The 7,881-nt window shown below is 60.1% G+C and overlaps 2 protein-coding genes across 6 annotated transcripts; one reads left to right on the forward strand and one right to left on the reverse strand.

The window, feature by feature from the left end:
- Nucleotides 1-461: 461 nt before the first annotated feature.
- On the forward strand, nt 462-3,123 carry SPSB2 (splA/ryanodine receptor domain and SOCS box containing 2). 5 transcript variants are annotated; one of them, XR_009543618.1, is made up of 3 exons: nt 462-914; nt 1,076-2,650; nt 2,766-2,904. XR_009543618.1 is itself a non-coding variant. In XM_060167011.1 (3 exons), exons 2-3 carry the CDS (start codon nt 1,160-1,162, stop codon nt 2,337-2,339), a joined length of 741 nt encoding a protein of 246 aa, XP_060022994.1. In that variant the 5' UTR covers nt 462-914; nt 1,076-1,159; the 3' UTR covers nt 2,340-3,123. The 5 variants fall into 5 exon arrangements, 4 of the variants coding, with proteins under 4 accessions (XP_060022994.1, XP_060022992.1, XP_060022991.1 ...); XM_060167011.1 differs by having other exon boundaries at nt 1,076-1,826; nt 2,266-3,123; XM_060167010.1 differs by having other exon boundaries at nt 464-914; nt 1,076-1,826; nt 2,766-3,123.
- Nucleotides 3,124-3,292: 169 nt separating this feature from the next.
- TPI1 (triosephosphate isomerase 1) lies at nt 3,293-6,858 on the reverse strand. Its single transcript, XM_060167012.1, has 7 exons — nt 6,697-6,858; nt 5,454-5,577; nt 5,266-5,350; nt 5,059-5,191; nt 4,688-4,773; nt 4,022-4,109; nt 3,293-3,891 (listed from the first exon to the last, which is right to left on the reverse strand). The coding sequence occupies exons 1-7, from the start codon at nt 6,809-6,811 to the stop codon at nt 3,776-3,778; spliced, it is 747 nt and encodes a 248-aa protein (XP_060022995.1). The 5' UTR covers nt 6,812-6,858; the 3' UTR covers nt 3,293-3,775.
- Nucleotides 6,859-7,881: the final 1,023 nt, after the last annotated feature.

Consider the following 7,881-nt stretch of genomic DNA (forward strand, 5'->3'; position numbering starts at 1 on the left):
GAACTAATTAGTGGTATAGCTTCACTCACAACCAAGGTCTTATCCACACACTCTACCAGATGAGGCTGACAGCTCAGGAACGGATTGTCGGGTAGGATGAAGGCTAGAACAGCACGCAGACCCATGACGCCTACCGTTCAAGGCCAGAAACTCAAGAGTTCAGAACCTCAGGCACAGAGCAGGCTGACTCACAACCCGGGTCAGAAAAAGATCAGCCCAGTGACAGTGACCCAGAATCACCAGGACTCGGAAATGTCACCACAATGGAAGCCCTTCCTTGACCTCCTGTCCCATATCCCTAGGGGCTCAGGAGCTGCTGGCCCAGGAAGCTCAAAGTTCTTGACGGTGGAGAACAGACCTCCAAAGCGATGATAGCATGAAAGGGTTAACTCCGAGCTTGGGCGGCCAGGGGCGGACTCCATCGAAGCCGGGTAAGATTTAAGCGCCCGGCCCGCCTCCTCGCGGGGGCGGGGCCTCGGGGCGAGGAGCGGCCTGGGACTGTGACCAGACGTTTACCGCCCGGGAATGGGCTCTACGCGCTACGTGCCCCCAGCGGCCTAGGCCGGAGCCGAGTGTTAACCGCCCCGCGAGGGGCCCCGCGGGGGCGCGGTCTCGGGGCGGGGCGCGACCTGAGATGGTGACAGGAGAGTTAACCGCCCGGAGGGGCCGTGGGGGCGGGGCCGTGGGGCGGGACGAGGCCTGGGGGAGGTGCTGGCGGCGGAAGAGGCCGGCGGGCTGCGCCCGGCGCGCTTGGGCCACTTTAAGCTGCGCTGCTCCGGAGGGCCGGCGACCTCCCGGCACGGGAAGCCCTGCGAGGTTCGAGGGCGGTGACAGGGGTGCGGGGCGCGCGAGGGGGAAGGTCCCTCGACAGGCCGAAAGGCGGCGAACTCGCGAGTCTCGAGAGACCGGGACAGGTGGGTGAGGGCAAAGTAACGATGGGCCTGGGAGCTTTGGGGGAGCAAAGAGGGAGGAGCGGGGCGGTGAGCAAACCTGGGGAAAGGATGGGGCGCCTGGGTGAGGAGTCCCCTCCAGGATCCCTTGCTTCACACACTCTTCTCTCCCAACTCCTCTCTAGGCCGATCCCGACCGAGAGCTCGACTTTCAGAAGAGAGACGCCCCAGCAAGCCTCTTTAGGGGAGTTCTCCAGCTCCTCACCTCCATGGGCCAGACAGCCTCGGCAGGGGGCGGCGGCAGCAGCACCCACACGCCGCAGGCCCTGTACCCTGACCTGTCTTGTCCCGAGGGCTTGGAGGAGCTGCTCTCGGCTCCCCCTCCTGACCTGGGGGCCCAACGGCGCCACGGCTGGAACCCCAAGGACTGCTCAGAGAACATCGAGGTCATGGAAGGGGGGTTGTGCTTTGAACGGCGGCCCGTGGCCCAGAGCACTGATGGGGCCCGGGGTAAGAGGGGCTACTCGAGGGGCTTGCACGCCTGGGAGATCAGCTGGCCCCGGGAGCAGAGGGGCACCCACGCTGTGGTGGGCGTGGCCACGGCCCTCGCGCCGCTGCAGGCTGACCACTATGCGGCGCTGCTGGGCAGCAACAGCGAGTCGTGGGGCTGGGACCTTGGGCGCGGGAAGCTGTACCATCAGAGCAAGGGGCCCGAGGCCCCCCGGTATCCAGCCGGACGTCAGGGTGAGCAGCTGGAGGTGCCGGAGAGGCTGCTGGTGGTTCTGGATATGGAGGAGGGAACTCTGGGCTACGCTATTGGGGGCACCTACTTGGGGCCGGCCTTCCGCGGACTGAAGGGCAGGACCCTTTATCCAGCAGTAAGCGCTGTCTGGGGCCAGTGCCAGGTCCGCATCAGCTACCTGGGCGAAAGGAGAGGTGAGGCCTGGGGCACGTGTGGGGAGAGTAAGTTCTGTCACTGGGGTCTGTGGTTTGGGGATGGAAGCTCAACGCCTTACAAGAGCAGAGGGAACTGGCCTTCATCTGACCCGTCTCCTACCTCTATTCAGTGCCAGGAATGGCTAAGAGTCTTCACAGCTGTTACCTAACTCAATCTTCCTAAGCCATAGAGATAAAAGTAAGCCTTGGGAAAGCAACTTGCTAGTGAGAGGTGAACCCTCAGAATGAAGTGAAGCACTGTGGGGATTAGGGCTTCACAGGAGAGATCAGCCCCTGGAGCCAGAGGTGCAAAGGGTTAGATTTGTCCTGGGCTAGGTGTACAAGTCCCAGAGGAAGAGGACTGGTGGTGCCAGGTGCCCGGAGTGTGTACCCGGCTCACTGGGCTCTGACTCTGACACATACCTACTTCCTTCCTCAGTCAAACCCCAGGAAGGAGCCGTTGAGGTCCAGGCACCTGGAAGAGCAGTGAAGGAGGCAGGGCCTTGGGGCTGAGTGGACTTAACTGTTCTGCAGTTGCCGAGTCTGCAGCAGAGGGTGGCCGCCTCTCCCCTGTAGCCCATGGGAGCTGTTGTAGAGTGGAGGAGGGCCACCCTTCCTTTCACCTCCTCAGCCCCAGCTCTGGGGCCTCTCTGGATTCAAAGCCTGGGCCAGCTCCACGGTCACAGCCGCCTCGGCCTGTTGCTTAGAGGGCCTTATTTAGAGCTTCACCCCAACTCCGACCAGGGACGTGTGAGATCCATGATGCGTCCACCACAAGAGCAGATGCAGAACTTCAGAGCACCTTAGACCTCCCCTGAACCGAGGTGGGAGCAGACTTGCAGCAGGAAAACGGAAGGGACTCTGGGCAGGACCCTGTGGTTTGATGATGTCTGGCTGGTGGCTGCACCCGTACTTACTTTCCCTCATTCTCTCTCCCAGCTGAGCCACACTCCCTTCTGCACCTGAGCCGCCTGTGTGTGCGCCACGCCCTGGGGGATACGCGGCTAGGCCACGTTTCTGCTCTGCCCTTGCCCCCCGCCATGAAGCGCTACCTGCTCTACCGGTGACCCCTGTGATACCACACATTGCGCTGGGGCCTTGACCCACCCCTCGGGGGGAGGCAGCACTGCTGGCCTAGACCAGCTGCCTGAAGCTGGTCTTCCACCAGCTTCCACCCCAAGCTCTGGGGAGCACCACAGCCCCAGGGCCACCCAGAGGGTGGAAGGGAGGGAGCTGTTACTCAAGGCTGGGGCAGCCTGGTACACAAGACATTTCTGCAAGTAAAAGTTGGAAGAGATGTGCTGCTGTAGAAACCTGTTTGTGGGTTTTTTTCTTTTTCTTTTTTTTTTTTTGCACAAGCGTCCCGTGGCTGCCTCAAAAGGGAAAAAGATGATCTGGACAATTTCAGTGAAGAAGGACACACCCCAAGGCTTAGTGCCAGGTGTAAGAAGGACACACCCCAAGGCTTAGTGCCAGGTGTTTATTTCCCGCACACGCGGGACTGCTCACAGACACAACACACACAGGCATCGGCACCGTGGGAGGGGGCAGCAGCCCGGCCTCAGCAGAGGACAGGACTTTCTCTCAGCCCCTGACCTCATGGTGTGAGATGGGACAGGACGGGTTCTTGCTCCTGCCTTCACTGGGGACTGAGGGGACCCATAAGCAAACACCCCTCCCACCTCTCAGCCAAGCTAAAGCCACCTTGGTGACAGGTTGAGTTCCAACTGATACAGTAAGTGGAAGCGGGAGTGGCCTGGTCCCAACCATTACAGGGTAGGGTGTAAACGGCAAAGGAAGAGGTACATTTTGGATTAGGCCACAAGAGGCAGCAGGTGACACCATCAGAAGCATGTGTGAAGGTTGGGGGGGGGCAGTACAGTTACTGGGCTTCTGAGCTACCTAGTCCCTGTCTCAGCAGGAAGGGTAGCAGAGACGGGCAGGGCTTATTATTTGGCATTGATGATATCCACGAATTCAGGCTTGAGGGAAGCGCCCCCCACAAGGAAGCCATCCACGTCAGGCTGGCTTGCCAGCTCCTTGCAGGTTGCCCCAGTCACAGAACCTGGGAAGGGAGAAGAGAGGGGGAGAGGTCAGGGATGGGAGGGGGTACTCCAGCCCTATCTCCACGTCGAAGAAGGACTCAGTCGGGATCTCAGCCCACTCCACCTCCGGCTGGAACCAAACCCACTTACCCCCATAAATTATGCGGGTGCTCTGAGCCACTGCATCAGAGATGTTGGACTTAAGCCATCCCCGGAGCTTTTCGTGTACTTCCTGGGCCTAGAACAAGAAGCTAGACTAAGACTTTCACTCAAAGGGGCAAAAAACGTGGGCACCACTGGAGACAGGCAGTGTGGTTTTGGGACAAGAACCCTGGGATCTGAGATAGAACACCGGGGCTTCGATCCCACCCAGGTCCTGGAATGGATGTCCTTTGACATGTCACTCTCTTTTCTCCTGTCTTTTATTTTTATTTATTTTTTATTAATACCTTTATTGGAGTATAATTGCTTTACAACGGTGTGTTCGTTTCTACTTTATAACAAAGTGAATCAGCTATACGTATGCATATATCCCCATATCTCTTCCCTCTTGCGTCTCCCTCCCTATCCCACCCCTCTAGGTGGTCACAAAGCACGGAGCTGATCTCCCTGTGCTATGCGGCTGCTTCCCACTAGCTATCGATTTTACATTTGGTAGTGTGTGTAAGTCCATGCCACTCTCTCACTTCGTCCCAGCTTACCCTTCCCCCTCCCCTCTCCTGTCTTTTAAATGAGGGGTTGGCCCAGGTGGTCTCTGTGACTGTCCAGTTCTACCAAGGCAGGGGAGATGAGGGTAGGGCTCCTGGGCTTGGTTACCTGTTGAGGTGTCGCAGTCTTGCCAGTACCAATGGCCCACACAGGCTCATAGGCCAGGACAACCTTGCCCCAGTCCTTCACATTATCTGTGGGACAGAGATCACAGGTGGAAGGGTGAACAGGAAGCAGATAGCCAGCTGTTTCCCCAGGGAATGAGTGACGGTGGCCTACTGACCCCTGGCGGCCGTTAAAGGAACTCCAAGTGGCATCTATACCATCGGGGCAGGAGCAGAAGCGATAAGGATACAAGGGTTCTCACCCTCCCATTTCCTGCATCAGCGTGGGGATTAAGTCAGGCTGCAGGGCATATGACCCCACCCTCTGAGCCTCCGTAGCCCTGGCTAGGCTCAAAGGTCCCTTTCTCCAGATACCTGCGATGACCTTGGTTTGCTCGAAAACGACCTTCTCAGTGATGCCAGCTTCCCTCTCATCTAGCTTCTCCCCAATGCAGGCGATTACTCCAAGTCCCTCTGCCAGGGCGTGAGCCACCTTCTGCCCAATCAGCTGTTGAGGAACAGACTTGGTGAGACACCTGTCTTGGGATAAGCCATCTCTTATCTCCTCTCCTGGTTACTAACCTCATCTGACTCCCCAAAGACGTGCCTTCTCTCCGAGTGCCCCAGGACCACCCACGTGGCTCCACAGTCTTTGATCATGCCAGGGCTAAAGGAAGAGAACAAGCCACGGTTCAGCAGGGAGCCCACCCTGTCGCTTTCCCCTTCATGAGAATAATGAGGGCTGCGTCCACCACCCACCCACATGTCACCTGATCTCCCCCGTAAAGGCCCCGTTAGCCACTTTGTAGCAGTTCTGCGCAGCCACTGCAATCTTGTGATCTAGCTTCTGCCGGGCGAAGTCAATGTAGGCGGTGGGGGGTGCGCAAACCACCTCTGAGGATAAGACGGTGACAGGGGATGAGGTCACAGGAAGCCTTCATTCCCCAGACCCCATCCAGTGCTCGGGAGCCCCCTAGCCTTCACCACTTTCTTAGTTCTGCTTTTGCCCTTTTTCACACCAGCACGATAATCTCTGTCCACTCTGCAGCTCAGGCTGGGCCTGGACCCAACTCTTTGAGCCTTCCAGGTACCCCTGAGAGGCGATGGCCCTTGCCCTGCCCTCTGCTCTTTTAACAGCTGTGGCTCCGATTTCCCCAGGCTATTCTGGGCCTGGGCACCTCCTAGACTCAGCATTCTCTGAGGGCCGACCCCGCCTCCCTTCTAAAATAGCCCATCCCCACCTTCGGAACCGGGCCAGGCAAGGGTTTTTAGCAAAAGCAGAAGGGGCCAACTCCTGGGGTTTGTACTGGCGTCTTTGGGGGTAATAAACCAGAAGGGGATGCCTCTTGATAAGACCCGGGGTTCTGTGCCTTAGGTGCGTGGGAGGGGCAGGGCTGAGGACTGCACTCTGCCGAGGGTGGCAGCGAGTCGACTGGCTCATAGAGGCCTTGCGCTTTCCCGTTTCCAGGCTGGAGAAAGCGGTAGGATCCCTCTTCACTCCCAAATGGCTCAGCCCCTTCCGCGGAAGGCAGGAGTCATGCAGGCCGCCGAGGGGAAAGGGTCAGAGCGGTAGCTCAGGAGGCCAAAGCCACTCGGCCGCCCAGGCAAGGCGCGGGGAGGAGTCTCGGGCTACGTGCGGCGGCGCACGAAGCCCGCGCCTAGGGGGCAGCTTAAGCCCGTACTCAGTCTCCTACCGGGCTGCCGCCGGCCTCTCCCGATCGCCCGCAGGGGCTGGGCTCCGCTTCCCTCCCCCGCTCTCGGCGGGTGCAGCCCCCGTCCGCGCCCCGGGGCAACCATCCTCCCGACGACCCACAGTCGGAGGGCACCGTGAGATGCGGCCCCGCCTTTCCGCGTCGACACACCCCGGGTCCTGCGGCCGCGGGGCCAAGGCCCGGACCCCGACAGCCCTGGTCCCCAGCCGTGCACGACCACGCGGACGCCGGCTAAGAGAACTCTGGAGAGGGCGCCGCCACGCCGGCCCTCCCACCCCGGCCCTCCCTGGCCAAGGCTCACCGGTGTCGGCCGGCACCTTGGCCGCGTTCAGAGTGTTGATGAGCTCCCCCAGATTGTTCTTCCGCCCGTTCATCTTCCAGTTCCCCCCGACGAAGAACTTCCTGGAGGGCGCCATTGCGCTGAATCCGGCACACTGAAGGTCACGAGCAGCGCGCAGCCGCTGCCACTGGCCGCTTATATAGAGCGCGGAGAGGCAGAACTCCGCCCCACCGCGTCCTCTGCCATGACTGGCCCGGCCCGAGGAAGCCCTGCCTCAGGCCCCGCCCCCAGCCCGCGGAGGCCCTGCCCCCGGCCCCGCCCGCCGCCCACGTTGCGAGGTTCTGACGTTATCGCCGTTTTTGTAGCAACGTTCCTGGGCTGTCGGGGGCTCACAGTCGCTTCAGCCGCAATTGCCAGACTTTGGGGAGAAGGCGAGAACTGTGCGCCCGGCAGGCACTTAGGGGAGCCCCCGCTTCACGACTGCAGCCCCCCAGAGGGCCAGAGGGATCCCGAGGGGGGCGCTGGCTGCAGGCCCGGCCACTCCACTCCCAGGCTTGGCCTCAGAGCCCTGAGGGGCATCTCTCCCAACTCTGGGAAAATGAACCCCCTTCCCCCATCGGAGCGGCCACATCCCTGACTGCTGAGCAGGCACGTTTGACCTACCAGGGCGAGCCCAGCCCAACAGAAACTGGGCAAGTAACAGGGTTCAGAAGTGGAGGGACGGCCCACGTTGGGTGGAGACGGTGCAGCTAAGAAAGAGGCAGTTCAGAAGTCTGCCCTGACGCCAGGAGTACCCCACTTTTTAAAAAAACTTTATTATATATTTATTTATTTATGGCTGCGTTGGGTCTTCACTGCTCCACGTGGGCTTTCTCTAGCTGCGATGAGCGGGGGCTACTCTTCGTTGCGGTGCGTGGGCTTCTCGTTGCAGTGGCTTCTCTTGTTGCGGAGCACGGGGTTCAGTAGTTGTGGCTTGCGGACTCTAGAGCGCAGGCTCAGTAGTAGTTGTGGCACACGGGCTTAGTTGCTCCGCGGCATGTGGGATCTTCCCGGACCAGGGCTCGAACCCGTGTCCCCTGCATTGGCAGATTCTTAACCACTGCACCACCAGGGAAGTCCATGGAGTACCCCACTTTTTACTCCAGCGGGCCAAGGCCTGACAAGGGACTGCAGGGCCTGGGGCCCAGGCCTCCCTAGCCACTGGGG

Source organism: Lagenorhynchus albirostris, chromosome 11 (genome assembly GCF_949774975.1).
Source record: "Lagenorhynchus albirostris chromosome 11, mLagAlb1.1, whole genome shotgun sequence".
In the NCBI taxonomy this organism is placed as follows: Eukaryota; Metazoa; Chordata; class Mammalia; order Artiodactyla; family Delphinidae; genus Lagenorhynchus; species Lagenorhynchus albirostris.

Bases quoted from the DNA above. Each gene is read 5' to 3' on its own strand.
- SPSB2 (XM_060167009.1), top strand. From the start codon at position 1,160: ATGGGCCAGACAGCCTCGGCAGGGGGCGGCGGCAGCAGCACCCACACG.
- TPI1 (XM_060167012.1), bottom strand. From the start codon at position 6,811: ATGGCGCCCTCCAGGAAGTTCTTCGTCGGGGGGAACTGGAAGATGAAC. The intron at 5,578-6,696 runs GTGAGCCTTGGC...TCTTATCCTCAG, and splicing joins CAAGGTGCCGGCCGACACCG to AGGTGGTTTGCGCACCCCCC. The intron at 5,351-5,453 runs GTGACATGTGGG...CTCTTCCTTTAG, and splicing joins GCCTTTACGGGGGAGATCAG to CCCTGGCATGATCAAAGACT.